The sequence below is a fragment of the Drosophila ananassae genome, chromosome 3R (assembly GCF_017639315.1).
Source record: "Drosophila ananassae strain 14024-0371.13 chromosome 3R, ASM1763931v2, whole genome shotgun sequence".
NCBI lineage: Eukaryota > Metazoa > Arthropoda > Insecta > Diptera > Drosophilidae > Drosophila > Drosophila ananassae.
This window is the reverse complement of record NC_057930.1, coordinates 4,629,937-4,651,083: the sequence shown is the minus strand read 5'-3', so window position 1 is coordinate 4,651,083 and position 21,147 is coordinate 4,629,937. Positions and strand designations below refer to the sequence as shown.

The window sequence follows — 21,147 nt, the reverse complement described above, 5'->3', positions numbered from 1 at the left end:
AATCCAGCCTTTGTCAAAACATCTAGAACGATCTGTAATCTTTCTAGCGCCTCGCATTTTGTTGAGGCGGCTATCATGATATCATCCATATAGACGATGACAAAGGAATTTGCTAGATCCCCTAGCGCCTGTATTACTAATCGTTGAAAAACAGAAGGTGCGTTTTTGAGTCCAAATGGCATGGACAGGAACTCGTATTGACCATCCGGAGTCACAAACGCCGTGTACTCGATAGAATCTGAATGTAAAGGAATTTGGTAATATCCGCTGGCCATGTCTAGACATGTGAAGTAATTAACTCCCCCAAGCCTATTGATTTGATCTTGTATAAGTGGTAAAGGGTATTTATCAGCGACCGTATTTGAATTCAGCTCTCTAAAGTCAACACAAAGTCTGTCCGTACCATTTTTTTCTTCACTAACAATATAGGGCTTGCATAAGGTGAGCAGCTTGGCCTAATTATATTGCATTTTAGCAGTTCATTAATTTTGTCCCTAACCAAATCTCGCTCGCATGGACTTAAACGATATGGCCTTCTCTGTACGGTTTTTGTTGGATCAATCAACCTAATTTTCATTTCGCCAATTCTGACTTTAGTACTTGGGATCCCAGTTATAAATGAATTTGAGTACTTTGCCAACAGTGAATGTAGTTTTATTTTATCTTGTCCCTCAAGCTCAGTATCAATATCGGCTGGCTCATTGCCGGTACACAAATTAACTACTTTGGTCTTTGAGATCCTAAATTGGTTTGATGAAATGACAATATCAAGACCCTGATTTAATATCTCACGGCCAATTACAATGTCGTTCTGCATATCATCATCGCCTATAACGTGAAACAAAATTTCAATACAGTAATCGTCAATTTTTACATTGCTTAATATTTGTACAGTACTACATATTCCATTGCTGCCGATACCTTTTAACATAACAATATTATTGAATCTTTTACCAGAAAATTTGGTACTTAGCTTTTCTTTTATCAACGAGCATTCCGATCCCGAATCGAAGGTGATTTCGAAAATTTGGCCTCTATGGTTCAGACATCCCTTTGGTACTGCAACACTGCACTGTTCCACTCGCTTCTCCCGATTGAATGCCTTGTTCCTATCGACTTCCTTCTTTGTACATTGGGTGGATATGTGACCCAATTCTCCGCACTTGTAGCAAGTTAAATTTGATTTTCCACGGTGATGAACATCATGCCTGCCATGTTGGGTTTTATCAGTCGCGAATTGATTCTGTTGTTTCCTGAATCTGCATTCAGCCATTTTATGGCCCACTTTTCCGCAGAAATGGCACTCCATCGGTGATTGTTTTTGCCGTTTAGAATAAGTTTCAGCCTGATGCTCCATAGCGCCGCTTTTCCTTTTAATAAAAGTGAATGCTTTTAATTCGGACTGTAGATCGACTCTGGTTCGAACATTTGATGTGAAACTTAAACGCTGCAATCGGTGATCGAAGCTTGCCAGCAGCGCAAGGGTCACAGACACAGCAATCTCTTCGTTATCCATTTGACGCCATTTTGTTGTAAGTTCGGTAACCATGCGACTTGCATGAACAGCCAGACTCTCGCCATCAGTCGGTCGATTTGATAGCATATTAAGAAACATAGCGGCTGGTGTTTCTATAGTATCGAAGCGTTGTATAAACAATTCTTTAAACTCAGGCCAAGTAATTTCAGCATAGCACACTTGCGAAAGCCATTGCGAAGCACTTCCTTCTAAAGCCGAACTCAAGGCCATAACCAATGCACTGCTTCTCAACGTGTTTTCTTGTAAAATCACTTCCACCGTTGTGCACCACGATGATGCGTTGGCGCCTGATTTGTCTGGGTTGAATTTGGGTAGTTGCACAGTTTTGTTCTGCCCTGCATCAGGTACAGTTGTTTTTATGGCTTTCACTAGTTCAATTAAATTTTTATTTTGTAGCTCCATCAGGGCACGCCATGGTCCATCTAGTGCTGAAGGCTGGTGGCCAGATCCCACTTCTGATGTCAAGTCCTGACCGTTGTTGTTGTTATTGTTGTTGCTGTTCTCCATTGTGGCGCATCGAGTTTCAGCCCTGCACACTGTTCCAGTTCTGGTACGCAACTGCCGGCGTCCAACTGTCTACCAACTGTGCATACTACCAAACCTCGATCGGCGACAGCGACACAACGCTGTCGCCTCGCTACAACGGTACTTTGTAAAGCGACAAAATCCCAGCAACGGTTGCCTGGCAACCACACACTCACAGCGCAAGAGGCTGATGCAATACTATCACTCTGGTGAAATACCCGAAATGAGTATTCGCACACACACACACACACACATATATCCGCAGCCACGCAGTCTCAATGCGCCGACATATGTATAATATTTGAGTATTCATGCTTAAATTATTTGTGTACTACATTTAATGTTTTTTGTGTGTATGTTAAAATAGAGAAATGTTTTGTGTGTGTGTTAAAATGGAGAAATGTTTTGTGTTAAAAATAGAAAAGTATTCTATGTGTATGTGAAAGAATAGAGAGGTTCATAAAGCGCTCTTCAATTCCTCAAGTCATATTTATGCAAAATTTTTCCTGATCTAGTTTTAATTGTGACTCCGCGATTCTCTTGTACCTCCTCCTGAAACGTTGTTTTTCTTAAGTTTTAATTTGCTTATTAGCGACGAAAACCTTATCCTCCGACTCATATTGTCTAGGTTCAGTCCTATTTTTATTATGCCCTATATTGGCCATAGTCTGGTTTCGCTCAATCAGGCCTCTAACGTCTTCAAGCGTTTTTTCTTTGAAGTTCGATAAACCCTGATAATTAATTTAAAAATAGGTCAACGGGATTTTTGTTTGTCACTGAATGGACAGAGTTGTTGTATCTGTCTACAGCGTTTAGTGCTAACTGTGCACTTGTGAATTTGGGATGTTCGAATTTCAAACACCGGTAAATTTCCAAGAAGGTCGAATGAAATCTTTCCACTTGGCCGTTAACTTCGCTTTTTTGAGTGGGGGTATAGTATAATTCGATCTCCAACGTACGGAGGTAATTTAGTACCGTCGGGCAAAGGAGACCCCTTTCATTGTCCGACACTATCATTCTAGGCACCGTAAAGTAATGAAGGGCCTCTAACAGTGTTTCGCGGAGGTGAATTTATGCCTTGGATTGTAGAGGAAAAAGTTTGGTGAATTTTGTAAATTTGTCGATACAACTTAGATAAACCCGTTTTTCTAAGGTGAACACGTTGCAATATTTCACATGGGTAGTTGGGATGGGTGTCGATTGCAATTCTGGTTTATTGGGATGACGCTCATATTTGAATCGCTTGCAGCAGTCGCACGATGACAACTGAGCACGAATCGTACTTGTCATTCTGGGAAAATACAATTTCTCAAGAATTTGGATGGTGACTTCTTTTGGACCTCTGTGGGCCCTGCGATGTTCCCTTTCTATTGTTTCAGAAATTTGCTCTGAATCGGACAAATGCTTTACCAATCTCTGCGTTATTCGAATTTTATATAGCTTAAAATTCTCAAAGCATGTAGATTGGAAGGATGGAAGGTAAGTCTCGGCAATCTTTACTCCATTAATTTTGGAGGGTTTTAAATATTTACCGAGTATATTTACTAAATCGGACATAGTGTCGTCGTTAAGCGGAATAAAATGACGGACATAACCAACATGTGGGTGCTCACATGAGTACTCAAGCTGGTTTTCATCAAAAACCAGTTGATTCCTAAACGCATTGATTGGTGTTTCCACATGTGGTATCAATTGGGAAGCATCCTCAAGCGCACTGTGACCGGTGGCCAAAGAGTCAGTTTCAGAGGCAGTGCACGTAGTTGACCCGAGATAGTTAACTTGCGTCGTAATACGCGAAAGAGCGTCTGCGACGACGTTGGATCTACCGGGCGTGTACAAAAGTGTGCAGCCATATTCCGTTAGCGTTACGTTAGGTCAATCGTCGTGAAATATTTGGCTCTTCCGAGGCTAGCCAGAGTAGAATTTATATCCGGTATCGGGTAAGTATCAGATATCGTAACCGCATTCAGGCGCTTGAAGTCGATGACCATGCGATACTGTTTTTCACCATTTGGTTTAGGTTTCTTTGGGACAATCCAGAGCGGAGAGTTATATGGGCTGACAGATGGTCTTGTTATTCCTCCGTCTAAGAGTTCCTGCACTTGCCTTTCAACCTCCCCTCTCATGTTCGTGGGGTATGGGTAACTCCGAAGAAAAATGGGGTCTTGAGTACTAATACGTATTTCGGCCTTAACAGTTGTATTCACCGCTTCCCCTGACGAAAGTAGTTCAAAAATGGATGCAAATTCTTTAAGTAGATTGTCCAGCGCCTGTTTGGTGTCATCATCATGATCGCCGTCAATCAGGGCATGGGAATTGGAGTGGTTGGGCGCTATGGAGGAATATCTTGCCAGGAGGGGTAGCTTGATACCAGGGGATATTAACAGGAGATCGATTTTGCGATCAATTAGGGCTTTCGCTTCTTTGAGAGTATCGTCACCGATGATGCCGTCGAAGGAATTCAGGCCAGGGAGGACGTAGAAAGGGCTCAAAGAATCGTCCTACTAGGCAGTGCGTGATTCTAACATTGCCAGCAGCAGATTCAACGAAAAAGGGAGTAGATAATGGGATGGAGCCGGTGGAGTGTTTTTGGCTAACAAAGTTCTTATTCGCGCCGGTGTCGATAAGAAACTTTAATTTGTTGCCACTCCTCGCGACGTATTCTATGTATGGCACGCTGGATAGGCGTCCCTCATAAAATTTACCTCATCGCTAACGTTCTCGTCGTCAGCCTTATGGTATGGGACATCGTACTCGAGGCTGGTGTCGTGGGCGCTCACCGCTTCGTCTTCGAAGGTAGTCTGACAAGCGGAATTTTGCGTGTCGTCTTCAGGCATTGTTACCACGCTAGACGGAACCGCCGTCATGTGGTACAATCGTTGTGCCTTCCTGAAGGGATTCGAACCAGGTGAAGTACTTTACTATTCGTGTGTTCCACACATGCATTTCCCCTGACCGATACATTCTGAAGCTCTAGGCAAAAGGAATATGCCTCAGGCAAATTTTTTGGGCCCCGAATAATGAGTAACTTAGAGGCATCGCCGTTGAGCCCCCGTACGAAAACATCCAGCGCCTTGTCCCTATACATCTCAATTAGAGCGCTGGTCACGTTAGGCGCATGCTCTGATTCTTTTAATTTATTTAAAATCAAGGAAAAGTGGTTATTGACCTCATTATAGAATTGTTCCAGAGTTCTACCTGCTTGGGTCATTTGGCTGAGTTGATATTCAAGGGTTCGGACGTCTCGCTTGTCGGCGTAGTGAAGCGAGAGAACCCGCTTAATTTCCGACCAATTATCATCTTCCACATTGTAAGAAGAAAGCGCCAAATCGGCGTCGCCTCTTATTTTCTGCCTAATGTAGAGAATGATGGTCCTATACAAGGGCTTGCCTATAATGATCTCGTAGTCATTAACAATGGCTTGAGCCCTGTTAACCCAGGACACAAATTTCCCGGGCTCCCCCTCAAAGGTCTGAAGTTCCTTCACACAATCTGGCAGAGTAGACGTTTCTTTTAATTCGTATTCGGTGCGCGGACGGACCAAAGGAACGGGTTGGGTTACCGCAGGGTTACGTTTTTCGTGTTCCAGTTCCAGCGTGGCTACCCTTGTCCCGACTTTCTTAATATCTTCCTTTACTCCTATAACCTGGTATAATAGGGTCTTAAGGCTCTCGTCGAATTTTTGAAGGGTAGATTTGATTTCCTCCAATTTAAGAGGGAGGGAAAAATATTTTGTTCGGAAAAAAATATTATAGAAATAGTGTTAAGGGGCCACAAGAGAATGACGTGCAAAGTCTTATAAAAATAATAGGTAATTGTAAGTGATTCAATTCTTTAAATTCTTGCAATATAGTTTAATATTTGTATTTTTAATGATTGACTTGACTTGAGGAGGAAGGGAGGAAGCGCTTTACTCACCCTTTACAAGCATAAGTGTTTTAATATTGTAGTGTTCGTGTTGGTCTTCTTTAAATTCTGATGATGAGAAAAAAGAAAATTTTTTAAATATGTGGAATAATAGAATTCAATAAAAATTAATTATAACAGAGTGTAAAGTGAACGTGTATTACGGGTGCTGCTTTGCTGCATATTTTCGCATATTTTGTTATATTTTTTGCATATTTTCGCATATTTTGTTATATTCTTTGCATATTTTCGCAAATTTTATTATATTGTTTGCATATTTTCGCATATTTTGTTATATTCTTTGCATATTTTCGCAAATTTTTATTCTTTCTGTTGCATACTTTTAGCTTTTCTTTTGTGTTGTATACTTTTAGTTTTTGTTCTGTGTGTTGTATAGTTTTAGTTTTGGGTTTTTTTGTGTTCTTTTTATTTCTTTGGCACTGGGCACGGTGGTCCGTATTGTTCCGTTTTAGTCCTTAGGCCTACTCAGGAACGGTTGCACACACAACCCACTGGGCAGCTTTTTTGGGTGCATTCCACACCTCTTAGCGTTTCCAGTAGGTTGCCACACACCATTTTTTTATTTTTATTTTTGATTTATACTTCTTGCTACTCGCGAATATGCTCACGGTGGTTCTCTTTATTTTTTTATAAACGGCAATATTTTAACACTCGCGAATATGTCAGTGACAAACCGCCGCAGTGCGTAATTGCGTTTCTCTTTCATAACACAACAAAAACCCTTTTTATATTATTTTTTGTTTATAATTCTTGCCACTCGCGAATGTCTTCGCGGTGGTTCTCTTTATTTTTTTTATATGAAGCAATATATTAGCTCTCGCGGATATGCCATGGTAGCAAACCGCCGCAGAGGGTAATTGCTTCATTATTTTCATCACAACACTGATTTTGCTTTTACTCTTTGTTTCTTTATGCAACTTTTGTAATTTTTCAATTTCATTTTCATTCTTACAATCTCTACTCTTTTCTATTTTTCTTTCCCCTTTTTTTATTTTTCATTATTATTTTATTTTATTACTTTCCTTGTGGTTCTTTTAAACTTTTACTTTTGTACTCTTTATTTTTCCTACTTTCCTTTTGTTTTCTTTTTTTTTCGAGAAAGATCGTTGCTTCTTATATTTTCCCACTTTTACTTTTATTTTACTTTTGCTCTTTATTTTTCCTATTTTCCTTTTTTTATTTTTTGAGAAAAATCTTTACTACTTTGTTTTTATATTTACACCTTTCTCTACCTATTTTAATTTTTTATATTTTCTTTTATTTTGAGAAAACTACGTTTTCACTACTGTTTGTTTTTATACTTTTTCCTAACCATTTTCCTCTGTTTTTTTGTGTGGTGTCAGCGGGTGAAGTGTCAGCTATCCGGAGTCAAGAGTCAGCGTTACACTCAGGGTGTGTGCCAGCTTTCCCGCAACATTCTAGTCAACGTACATAGTTGCACACTTGTGACATAGTTGCACTCTTGCGACATACCCGGATGTACTTGAACCCACAGCACTTGAATATTGGGAATTTCTTGTGCTGTGAATTGGGGTTTAAGAGTCTGGGATCGAGTTCGAGGCGTAGTGTAGTAGTGAAACAAACATAGGTTTCATCACCCACAGTTTCCGCGGTACATATAAGAAAAGAAATTGATGAAATTTTACCATATATTGAATTATGGAGGCCGTGAACTTTGGTTCAGAGGAGCTAAAAGTCATGGAGCAGGTGAAATTATGTGTGGAAATTTTTTTTGGCCTGTATAAATAAAGGTTAGTAAGAAAAATAAGAAAGGAAGATTGGAATGGAATCTCTAGAAAACACTACCCACCTAACTTAAAAAACACCAAAGTTATAGTCTTAAATAACACCAAAGACATAGCCGTTCCGACTTATTTACTGCATATACTGCCTGCAAATAAAAGAAGGATGTGTGCCAATTAAAAATTTTTAGATAGCTTTGAAACTGAGAGACTAGTTTGAGTAGAAACAGACAGACAGATGGATGGACGGACATGCTTATTTTCGCTTAAAAATTATCTTCCACATTAAAATGGCAAAATTTTTAAACATTTTCAAAATACCTTCCTGAACAGGCGCTACAGAAATGTGCCATTTGTAGTGGTGGTTGAGGGCGTGGCGATTTATATGAGTTTTCATACAAAATCTTTTAGCTTTATTTCATATAGCCTGTAAGTTCCACGCGTTTATACCGACAGACGGACATGGCTATATCACCTCCGCTGTTGATCCTGATCAAGAATAAAGTTCATTTTGCCTAAAAAATTGATTGAAAAATATAGGCAACTGAATATTCAGTAGATTCCAGATTCCAGTAGATTCCCAGCTGTGTTATACATATCCGTGTGAGGTAGATAAAGAAAAATTATATTTGGAGTAGCAATGAAAAAATTAATGGCTTAATTTCTTAAGCCGGAGCCGAATTTTATATACCATTCCAGTTAAGTGGCAGTTTATATTATAAAAAATTATATCGAATATATCGAGGATTAGGTTGTTAAAAGTCTTGCGGTATTTTTATTAAATTTTCAATTGTTCATAAAATTGGTTACAATAATGCGATTCAAGTCAAATATGCGCCGTTTTGTTCGATGACGCATTCCCAACGAGATGCCAACTTCATAATGCCGCTCTCATAGAAGCTCGCTTCCCTATTGGCAAAAAACTCGGAGAGCCAATTTTTACAGGACTCTCTTGTGGCCAACTCCAGACTACCAAGCGCGTTCGCCATGGACAGAAACTGGTGGTAATAACTTGGTGCGAGATCCGGACTATACGGTGGATCCAAAGAACCTCCCATCCGAGCTTCCGGAGCTTCTGGCGCGTCACTAAAGATGTGTGTGGCCTGGGGTTGTCCTGGTGGAAGAGAATTCTGCCTCTGGCGATCAAAGATGGAATCTTCTGCATGAGTGCTGTCTTTAAGCGGTCCAGTTGTTGGCAGTACAGGGCCGAATTGAGGGTTTGGCCATAGGGGCTCATAGTGGATTATTCCCTGCCAATCCCACCAAACACACAGAAAAACTTTCCTGGCCGTCAATCGAGGCTTGACCACCGTCTGGGCCGCTTCACCGCTTTTCGACCACGACCGTTTGCACCTTACGTTATCGTAAGTGACCCACTTTTCATCGCCAGTCACCATACTCTTCAAAAACGGGTCGATTTTGTTGCTTTTGTTTGTTTGTTTGGTCGATTTAGAAGCGAATCGCATGCGTCGATACGGTCAAAGATGTTTTTTGCGTCAATTCGTGTGGAACCCATACATCGAGCTTCTTAGTGACTCCAAGCTTCTTCAAATGGTTTATAACGGTTTGATGACTCATACCCAGCTCTTGACCGATGCTACGGCTGCCACTATGCCGGTCTCTTTCGACCAATTCAGCGATTTTATCGCAATTTTCGACGACAGGCCCTCCGGAGCGTGGGGCATCTTCGACCAACTCTACTCCAGAACAAAACGTTAAAACCATCGTTGTGCGGTGGAAATGAAAACTGTATCGGGTCTATAAACTGCACAAATTTTATTGGCGTCTTGAGATGCAATTCTACCTTTATCGTAGTAGTACTGTAAAATATGCCGTATTTTCTCTTTATTTTGCTCCATGATTGCGACGCTATAACTCACGAACGACTTAAAAGAAAAGACAATCAATCAAACACGTCTTAGCGCGTGAAATTAGCTTTCCAAGTAGATTCCCAGTATGACCTGATGCGACGAATAAAACAAGAATTACGCACTTTGAGCGCCAACTAGCGAAAATACCAAGACTTTTTGACAACCTATATGTCAAATATCGGATATAGTTAGCTATCCTTATAAGAATTTTATTTTAAATCCTTTTTTTTATAATACAAATAGAGCTTGTGGTACATTATGAAATCCCTTCACCCAAACTGTAAAAAAGGAGCTGATTTTTTGAGTTTTATGTGTCATTTCTAAAGCATTTTATCTAAAAAAAGACCAGAAGTATGCCCCAGTAGCTCTTGCTTTTTGCCTCAAGATAATGCAACGTCTCACACTGCACTTTTTCTTTTCGCGCGGTTCCCATATGTACAGCTCACCTCTCGTCCAACCATAACGTACGAAAGTTTCTAGTCCTTCCACAGGGAACGTTAAAATTTAAGCGTGTTAGTAAATGCTGGCTGTCTACATTTCCATAAATAAGATTATATAGAAACATGACACCCAGCATCGTTCTACGGATTGTTAATGATGGTAAGTTAACTGGATGCTTGGAGGTGGTAGCAGCTTTAATGCGATTGCATTTAGCCGGGAAGGCTCAGCTAATTGTCGGACAGTTTTCTCTGCCTCCTCCGATGAGCAGCGATTGAAGGGCGTAAAAACATCCTCGAGGTGTTCAGCGAACGCGTTGGCCCTGTCAATTTCTGTTCTCACCAGCTGCCGTCGGGTCTGTGAACGGGTGGGATCCTTTTCAGAGGCCGTCTAATGCATTTGGTGACTCTCCACAGATTATGTCGTGGGTAACCTGGTTCTAGCTGCTCAACGATCGATGGGTTCGTCTCCTTCCTTCCGTGCCTCCTTCCTTAGTCTCGCCAGCGTTTCTGTCAAAAATTTGCACACTCTGTTGAAGGAAGTTTTGTCCCTCGGGTTCCTAGACAGCATCCACACTCTCCGGAGTCGTCGCTTCTCAAGCTTAAGTTCAGTGACTTCCGTGTTTCAAAAGTGGATGTCCCTGTTAGTGGCTATTTTGCGGTTGGAGGGCCTTGGTGCGGCTTTGGAAGCTGCCGCCTGGATATGGGCGGTTAGTTCTTCTACGGCAGAGTCGATGTCAAAAGGGGGCCAAGGTCGGGCTGGGGTCGGTGACATTGTTAAGGTTCGATTGGTATTTGCCGATGTCTGTTGTTTTGTAGATCAGCTTTTTGCGGGCTGATCTAAGCAAGGCTGGGGTGTATAGCGACACGGCGAAGGCGCTGTGGTCCGAAACGAGATCTTCCACTTCTCTCGCCTGAATTCCGGCAGAATCCAGTCCTCTGGAGATAGCGAAGTCCAGGACATCTGGGATCTTATGTGGATCTGTGGGCCAGTACGGGGGTGCACCAGTTGCATGACAGCTCAGATTTCGGGACTTCATAAGACTGTAGAGTGCAGTGCCTTTGGGATTCTTAATCCTGGAGCCCCACCAGGGGTGTTTAGCGTTAAAGTCCCCGCCAATGATGAACTTAGACCCGAGACAATTTAGGAGCATTCATAGGGTTACTTGAGGGTTTGGGACTGTTGTGGCCCGTTTTTGGCTGCGCTGGCATAGCTGATGTTGTGGTTGGTTCTGCTGAAGGTAGGTTGCTGGTTACGTCGGGCAGTCTGCTTGGGGGCGAAATTGCTCTTTGCCTTTTTGTAGGCTGGACAGCCCTTGTTAGAGGACGCTTGGGGCCGTCGCAGGGGAGTCAGACAGCTGGATCATTTGCCCTTTGGGTGCATTCAGAGGATGGGTGTCCATCTCCACACTTCACACATCTGTACTCCAGATGGCAGTACCGTGGCACAATCGTTTTCCTGGAAGGCCTAGTTATTATTTTTGGCTGGCTAGAGGTTATTGAAGAAGAGGTTCAGTGGCTTCTTTGTACCCTTTTGTGTGAGATTGTATACATCCTTGACTAAAACCCTCCTTTATTAGCCCCATTTTATCGCTGTTTTGCCTCTGTTGCTAGCGTGTTTCGCTCTCTCGCCTAATCACCCATTTCAATGCATTTGAGCGGTCACCAGATTAATTATACTATGCCGGATTCTCAGGATCCGAAGCTGTTTTATTAGTTTGTAAAAACGTAGCGTAAGCATGAACTTTTTCCGATTTTATACAATATTTATATGAATATATACACAAAATAACTTCAGATTATATAAAACCAATTAAAACACTATATTTCGGTCGTCTTTATTTATATGCCAAATATAGTTTATCCGATTTATTTCACAGATAAATCAATAAAATAATCTGAATTGAAATTGAACACTTCTAAATTGTAGTTGTGAATGGTTTTTGATGGAATCCTTAATATTTCAAATAAACATATGAAACATATATGAATATATGAATATAACCACATAAGAAAACTAATTTAGAAAACTCAGGCCAATGATTATTGACTTGAATATTGGAATTTTAAAAAATCGTACGGTAGCTTATATAAGTTTTAGGCTGCTTAGGTTTTCTGATAAACGTGTCTTAATAGTTATCAACAGATAACTTCCTGATTTTATCAAAAACAAATAAATTAATTTATAAATAATAGCGTTATAATATACATAACACAAAAACTACTGGACTGCATCATTAAATTGGTCGGGAATGGTAGTGAAGTTTTGTAAACATCCCAAACGGCCACAATTCATCTGCTGAAATCTGAACAGCTATTCTCGTTGTTCATAGTCCAATAGTGATCCAAGATATCTTCGCTTGTAAAACGAACCGCAGGATCGGATTGCAACATATTAGCGATAAGATCGCGGACTCCTTCACCAATATCTGACCAATAAGGGTCGGGAAACTCGTAGACGCCCGATATGATAGCGTCAAAAAGAGGCTCTTGTTGGTTATCTGGTGCTACAAACGGCGGGAATCCACATAAAAGTATATACAAAATAATACCAGCGGCCCAAACATCAATCTTTAGGAAAAAAAGAGAAGGTAAGGAAAAAATCTTTCATAGTTTATAGTTTTCACACCTTTAACCCATACCCCACTTCCAGCAATATCTCCGGCGCCACATACGTGGGAGTTCCACAAACGGCATAGAGTGGTTCCGTAACTTCACAGGCTAGCCCAAAGTCTGCCAATTTAAGCTCAAGAACATTTCCATATTCATCCAGTTCAACCTAAAAAAAAAATTAAATTAAATAATAAATATTACATTTAAAAAACTCTTAATATAGGTTCATATTTCCAAACAAAATCGAATCATTCTTGAAATCATTACAGGGTGTTACAAACTTATAAAAGGTTTTTTCTTCTGACTTTCCTTATTGACGGCATATTTCGTCATTCTGACTTTCTTAAAGTGTTTTTTTTCGTTACTTTGAAAAAAAGAACACAGGCCGACCATTTCCAACTTTTTTTCCTCCATGCAAAATTTCAACTGGTCCATAACCTTTATACTCTTCTGAACCAAAATCCAGAACAAACATAGGTTTCATCACCCACAGTTTCCGCGGTACATATTATATAAGAAAAGAAATTGATGAAATTTTACCATATATTGAATTATGGAGGCCGTGTACTTTGGTTCAGAGGAGCTAAAAGTTATGGAGCAGGTGAAATTATGTGTGGAAATTTTTTGTTGGCCTGTATAATTAAAGGTTAGTAAGAAAAATAAGAAAGGAAGATTGGAATGGAATCTCTAGAAAACACTATCCACCTAACTTAAAAAACACCAAAGTTATAGTCTTAAATAACACCAAAGTTATAGCCGTTCCGACTTATTTACTGCATATACTGCCTGCAAATAAAAGAAGGATGTGTGCCAATTAAAACTTTTTAGATAGCTTTGAAACTGAGAGACTAGTTTGAGTAGAAACAGACAGACAGATGGATGGACGGACATGCTTATTTTCGCTAAAAATTTTCTTCCACATTAAAATGGCAAAATTTTTAAACATCTTCAAAATACCTTCCTGAACAGGCGCTACAGAAATGTGCCATTTGTAGTGGTGGTTGAGGGCGTGGCGATTTATATGAGTTTTCATACAAAATCTTTCAGCTTTATTTCATATAGCCTGTTAGTTCCACGCGTTTATACCGACAGACGGACATGGCTATATCACCTCCGCTGTTGATCCTGATCAAGAATAAAGTTCATTTTGCCTAAAAAATTGATTGAAAAATATAGGCAACTGAATATTCAGTAGATTCCAGATTCCAGTAGATTCCCAGCTGTGTTATACATATCCGTGTGGGGTAGATAAAGAAAAATTATATTTGGAGTAGCAATGAAAAAATGAATGGCTTAATATCTTAAGCCGGAGCCGAATTTTATATACCATTCCAGTTAAGTGGCAGTTTATATTATAAAAAATTATATCGAATATATCGAGGATTAGGTTGTTAAAAAAGTCTTGCGGTATTTTTATTAAATTTTCAATTGTTCATAAAATTGGTTACAATAATGCGATTCAAGTCAAATATGCGCCGTTTTGTTCGATGACGCATTCCCAACGAGATGCCAACTTCATAATGCCGCTCTCATAGAAGCTCGCTTCCCTATTGGCAAAAAACTCGGAGAGCCAATTTTCACAGGACTCTCTTGTGGCCAACTCCAGACTACCAAGCGCGTTCGCCATGGACAGAAACTGGTGGTAATAACTTGGTGCGAGATCCGGACTATACGGTGGATCCAAAGAACCTCCCACCCGAGCTTCCGGAGCTTCTGGCGCGTCACTAAAGATGTGTGTGGCCTGGGGTTGTCCTGGTGGAAGAGAATTCTGCTTCTGCCGATCAAAGATGGCCTCTTCTGCATGAGTGCGGTCTTTAAGCGGTCCAGTTGTTGGCAGTACAGGGACGAATTGAGCGTTTGGCCATAGGGGAGCAGCTCATAGTGGATTATTCCCTGCCAATCCCACCAAACACACAGAAAAACCTTCCTGGCCGTCAATCGAGGCTTGGCCACCGTCTGGGCCGCTTCACCGCTTTTCGACCACGACCGTTTGCACCTTACGTTATCGTAAGTGACCCACTTTTCATCGCCAGTCACCATACTCTTCAAAAACGGGTCGATTTTGTTGCTTTTGTTTGTTTGTTTGGTCGATTTAGAAGCGATTCGCATGCGTCGATACGGTCAAAGATGTTTTTTGCGTCAATTCGTGTGGAACCCATACATCGAGCTTCTTAGTGACTCCAAGCTCCTTCAAATGGTTTATAACGGTTTGATGACTCATACCCAGCTCTTGACCGATGCTACGGCTGCCACTATGCCGGTCTCTTTCGACCAATTCAGCGATTTTATCGCAATTTTCGACGACAGGCCTTCCGGAACGTGGGGCATCTTCGACCACCTCTACTCCAGAACAAAATGTTGAAACCATCGTTGTGCGGTGGAAATGGAAACTGTATCGGGTCTATAAACTGCACAAATTTTATTGGCGGCTTGAGATGCAATTCTACCTTTATCGTAGTAGTACTGTAAAATATGCCGTATTTTCTCTTTATTTTGCTCCATGATTGCAACGCTATAACTCATGAACTACTTAAAAGAAAAGACAATCAATCAAACACGTGTTAGCGCGTGAAATTAGCTTTAAAAAAAGGTATAGTATGACCTAATGCGACGAATAAAACAAGAATTACGCACTTTCAGCGCCAACTAGCGAAAATACCAAGACTTTTTTGACAACCTACATGTCAAATATCGGATATAGTTAGCTATCCTTATAAGAATTTTATTTTAAATCCTTTTTTTTATAATACAAATAGAGCTTGTGGTACATTATGAAATCCCTCCACCCAAACTGTAAAAAAGGAGCTGATTTTTTGAGTTTTATGTGTCATTTCTAAAGCATTTTATCTAAAAAAGACCAGAAGTATGCCCCAGTAGCTCTTGCTGTTTGCCTCAAGATAATGCAACGTCTCACACTGCACTTTTTCTTTTCGCGCGGTATGTCGCCCATATGTACAGCCCACCTCCCCACCAACCATAACGTACGAAAGTTTCTAGTCCTTCTACAGGGAACGTTAAAATTTAGTGTTAGTAAATGCTGGCTGTCTACATTTCCATAAATAAGATTATATAGAAACATGACACCCAGCATCGTTCTACGATTTGTTAATGATGGTAAGTTGATTAGTAAAAGTCTACGATGATTAGAGGGGAGGTAAAGATTTGCATCCCAATTGAGTCTCCAAAGGGCGAAAGTCAGTATGTGATCTCGGTGTACTCCATATAGAGGACTCCAGACACACGATCCATACTCCAAAATCGGACGGACCAAAGATTTTTATAAAGTTTTTGTTATGTACGGGTCATTAAATTCATGTGACCATCTTTTAATAAAAACAAGCACACCCATAGCTTTATTTACCATGGTGGATATATGGAAGGTAAATTTCAGTTTCAAATCTAATAGGACATCCAAGATCGTTAACCTGAGTTAATCGTTCTAAGGCGTTCCCATAGAGAAAGTACATACCCTGGTAAGGAATAGATTGATAAAATGACATGAGTTTACATTTCGATCCATTAAGCTTTAGGTTATTTGCTAAACACCGATTTTTAAGTTTATCCAAATCGGATTGATGTTTAGACTGGGCACTTGTGAATTTATACTGAAGACAAAGCTTAACGTCATCAGCGTACATAAGTACAAGTGAATTGGTTAAGGCAAGGGGCAAGTCGTTAATAAACAGTGTAAAAAGTAGGGGTCCTAGATGGCTTCCTTGGGGCACCCCAGATGTTACGCGGACTAAACGCGAGATAACATCTTTAAAGAAGATAAGTAGCTCGAAATCCAGATAAGAAGATAAGTTGGGAATCCCAAAACACAGAGTTTAATTATAAGAAGCGAATGGTTAACAGAGTCAAATGCTTTACTGAAGTCAGTTGAACTACATAGGTGTTGCAAATGTGGAGTGATAAGTTTTTCAAAAGCTTAGGAATTGCTGACAATTTAGAGGTGCCTCTATAATTTGCAGCGTCAGATTTTTTCCCTTATTTATGCAGCAGAATAATGAATCCTTCCACATAAGGGGAAAGATCGAAGTTTCCAGCGATAGGTTAAAAAGTTTAACGAGCAGTTTGATCGAAAGATGGGCAAAATATAAAGTTGGCTGATTCGATATTATAAGTGAAAGGCTGAGCTGGACTGCTGCTAGGTGAATACGTTGTTTGAAAAAAACTGTGCAAAGAGATCGGCCATTGCCTGATCCGTGTTCGCATAAGAGTTCTCAAACGTAAGCAGTGGGGGAAAAGATACATGTTTACGCTTAGTGTTTACAAAGTTATATAACTGCTTCGGATCCTGAGTAAACTGAATCCGGCCGCGGCGAATATAACTCCTATAACATTCTGCGTTATGCACGGTGAAATTGGACCGAGCTACTAAGTGTCTTGAATAACTTACTGCACAGGCAGATACTCTATGTTTATTTAAAAGTCTAATCATACTGTTCCTTAAATTTATAAGGTACCTTGTGTACCACGGCGGATTCGTTGAAGCGGACGGATATTTCCACGGCACGCAAGCGTCGAAAAATATGTTCAAAGTGTAATAAAATTTTTGTAATGCGATGTTTATATCCTCGCATGCCAGTAAATCAGACCAATCAAATTCCAAAATTAACTTGTTTAATTTCATAAAGTCAGCCTTACGAAAGAAACGAACTTTCTGAGATTTAACTGTAGACTTAAGGTCAAAAAAGTAATTATTTTCGATTGAAACCTCAAGAGTGGGATGATATGGATCCTCAGGGTTAGAAAGGGGCAAAGTTCTGGAAAGAGTAATTCCATCAGGATCAGAAACGAAACATAAGTCCAACAGCCGACCTAAAGAATTTCTAACGTGGTTAATTTGCCCGAGTGACATGTCGAACATGCCCTCAGGGAAGTCATGGTGGGAGTTAAGCTGTAAAGACAGTGAATTATCAACATTTGACCACATAAGTCAAATACTAAGATCCTTCGGATCTTAAGATCTCCGGCTTTAACCAAGTTTCTGTAAAGACTATAATGTGAGATGCAAACGAAGAACTATCAGAACACAGTTCGGGAAAATTGCTACGTAATCCTCTAGTAATCTGATTAGTAAGAGTTAGTAAAGTCATCAGTTTTTTCAGTGGCTCTAACATGTGGGACTTTCAGTCCCACAGGCTTACTAATTTTTTCATCACCTTACTTGGCTGATGTTTTTGGTACTCTGGCCGAAAGCTGGCGGAACAAATAGTCTTGAACATCTAGCACATATATAGCACGGGCACAAGTATTTTGAAAGATGCCGTGTGCCTGATGTATGAGTATTTAAATTTTGTAATATCCAAAACTTTTATGTCGGCTTTTGTTTTGGCTTGGATGTAAGCGGAGATATCAATCTCAGAAGTATAAGGGGCAAGCCGGGAAACAAAAATGTATTTCGATGGTGGGTTCACCTACAAGGGTTTTGGTGCCGCCGTAACTAATACTGCGGTATCATTTCGTACAGGGAGTCTGGGCGGTTGATTACCCTGTTCGGTGACTCTTTAGGGGGTGGAATATTGAGTCTTGTGGTATCACTTGAAGCGATTCCACAAAGACAATAGCTCATTTATTCTAAGATATTCCGGTTCTTCGCCACAGAATTTGGTCGAGTTGGTCTCGTAGCTGTGTAGGTGATATTAACATCGGGCTGATGGTTCTATGACGAAAATCAGTTAGTATATTGGTTATCTTACTCTGCATCCGCTTTTAAACCATTTTTAAATAGATTCATTTGGGTTGTGAGGATCACAAATGCGCGCTTTGGTACTGTCCTCGTTGCTTATTTAAAAGGGTCATCTGTTGTTCCAAAGATCTTAGGCGTTTGTTGATAGCAAAACTTCCTTTTCAATGGATATTGGTTCTGAAGCTGCTGTAGGAGAAAGTCCTTATTACCCTTAACATTTGTGATAGTTTTGCAATCGAATACACCGAATAATGAATTGGCTATAAACAATCCAACAATATTAAACGGTGATCTGCGTTTGTCGAAATTGATGCATTAGGTTATTTCCTGCCTGGAGCTCTGCAAACAAATGTCTAAAATGGCCCAAAATGGAACTGCATGCTGCTAGGTTTGTTAATTCCTGGCACTTGTGTAAGAGCTCTGTTAACCCCACTGAAAATACCTCTATATCATTTCAGTATGGATCCAAGTCGTAATTCCATTCCCATTCAGAAGTTACCAATCTCGTGGTTCTTAGACGTTCCTAGAATATTCCTGGCTTATTTCTAAACCGTTACATTAATTGGCGTTTCTATAGCTAGCGGAAATAGAACCATTATTGCTAAAAGTACAGGTATTGATGAGAGGGTCTGAAACAAAAATGTGTTTCGATGGTGGGTTCACCTACAAGGGTTTTGGTGCCGCCGTAACTAATACTGCGGTATCATTTCGTACAGGGAGTCTGGACGGTTGATTACCCTGTTCGGTGACTCTTTAGGGGTGGAATATTGGGTCTGGTGGTATCACTTGAAGTGATGCCACATAGACAATTGCTCATTTATACTGAGATATTCGGAAGCCAAATTTTTTTCCAGTTCCGGCCCTTGAGGTGGCCAGAGATATTAGCGGCATCATAATTGTCAGCTGAGTAGGTTGAAGATTATTCGCCACAAGCACATCACTAAAAGTGGATTTCTTACGCTTTGGAGACTCATTTAGTAGTTGAAGACTACTAAACTGTGTATCGAGCGCACAGAGTTGGTCATTGATTTTACGAAAACCACAAATCAACTCCTTGAATCCGCTTTTAGTCTGTCTCATGAACGATCTCATTTCGTCCTGAACAGCACGACAACCGTCACAGCAAAAGTGGAGACCTGATCTACGTGAAATGGCACCCGAAACTGAATCCGTGATCACGGCACACTTAGCGTATAAAACATTTTCACAGAGCCAGCAGTGGATGGTTGGCTGGGATGAGGAGAGTGTCTTATTATAAGACTTCAACGCACAGACAAGTTTAAATTCCATGATTATTCATTAATTAATTTATACATTTTTTTTTTGTTTTTATTATTGACGTACCTTGAACCACTGTACCAGGAAAATTAAAAAGGGAGATTAAAGAGAGCGATTAGTGTGGGTTAGTAAATTGCAAAGAAATAGAGATAAGAATCTCTACTAAGCGACCATAGAACACACGCAGACACACTGCACACGCAGCGATACGGATGTTTGAAATGTAAAAATTGTTTTTTATGAATATAAATAAATAAAAATAATCATCGGAGCAAAAGATACGATTCCTAAATTGGTCCAAGGGCAAGGTAATTTAAGGCTGACCAAACAGCGGGTCACCGCATACTACGCACCTATCGTAAAACCTATGTCTATGATACCTCTATTTCAAATTGTCTACAGCAAGCCAATAGGGATCTATTGCTTATAGTTTCTGAGACCCACGAGATTAAACATGCAGACGGACATAGCTTTATAGATTCGGCTTTTGATGCTGATCAGGAATATATGATCAATAAGCTTTATGGAGTCGGATGATTCCTTCTTCCTGTTACATACATTCGCACATATATAATATACCCTTCATTACCGATTAGCGTGTATACTAAACGAGAACGGAAAGCTAACTTCGTTCGAGGCCGATTACACAGGCCAACAGCAAAAAATCTCCACGCATAATTTCACTTGCTCCATAACCTTTAGGCTCCCTGAACCAAAGTCCAGAACAAACATAGGTTCTATAACCCACAGTTTCCGCGGTACACCTAAGAGAAGAAATTGATCAAATTTTACCATATATTGAATTATGTAGGCCGTGTAATGGCGATGACCATCATAGTTTCCAGTACATATCATTTTTGAAATGTATGTGTACCAACTAAAATTCAAAAATGGTATCTAGCAGTTACCATATCTTTGGAATACTCATCCAAAGTTGAAATCTCAGATTTTCTACGTTAATTTTTGGTCTTCTATGATTTTTCCCCAAACATTTTTCTATGGAAGATTTTTATTTTCTTATTGAAATCAGTAGATCATACCATGTTTTAATTTTGGATTTAAGGGATAACTCGAAATAATTTTATTGAATTTATTATAGGTGGTTCAACAATATTTTCTTCATTTAAATTGGAGTTTTTAATCTCATATTTTCAAAAAGTCATGGCTATCTACAACTTCTGTAAAGCTTTACTAAACAAGCTGAACCTGCAATAGATACGTTTTGAATATAGAAACAGTTTTAGATAGCCATGACTTTTTGAAAATATGAGATTAAAAACTCCAATTTAAATGAAGAAAATATTGTTGAACCACCTATAATAAATTCAATAAAATTATTTCGAGTTATCCCTTAAATCCAAAATTAAAACATGGTATGATCTACTGACTTCAATAAGAAAATAAAAATCTTCCATAGAAAAATGTTTGGGGAAAAATCATAGAAGACCAAAAATTAACGTAGAAAATCTGAGATTTCAACTTTGGGTGAGTATTCCAAAGATATGGTAACTGCTAGATACCATTT

General features: G+C 39.8%; 2 protein-coding genes across 5 annotated transcripts in view; both read right to left on the bottom strand.

Moving 5' to 3' along the window:
- Positions 1–367: 367 nt before the first annotated feature.
- LOC123257343 lies at positions 368–2,315 on the bottom strand. The gene has a single exon (XM_044716104.1). The coding sequence runs from the start codon at positions 2,042–2,044 to the stop codon at positions 368–370; it is 1,677 nt and encodes a 558-aa protein (XP_044572039.1). The 5' UTR covers positions 2,045–2,315.
- Positions 2,316–11,852: 9,537 nt separating this feature from the next.
- LOC6505383 (serine/threonine-protein kinase GA29083) overlaps positions 11,853–21,147 on the bottom strand; it is a 42,486-nt gene continuing 33,191 nt past the window's right edge. For 3 of the 4 annotated variants that reach the window (XM_014904047.2, XM_032453242.1, XM_014904048.3), the window contains 2 exons: positions 12,669–12,818; positions 11,853–12,610 (listed from right to left, as the gene is read on the bottom strand). In XM_014904047.2, coding sequence (XP_014759533.1) covers positions 12,332–12,610; positions 12,669–12,818 — 429 coding nt within the window. In that variant the 3' untranslated portion in view covers positions 11,853–12,331. The remainder of the gene's footprint in view (positions 12,611–12,668; positions 12,819–21,147) is intronic. The other variant, XM_014904049.3, reaches the window with a different exon arrangement.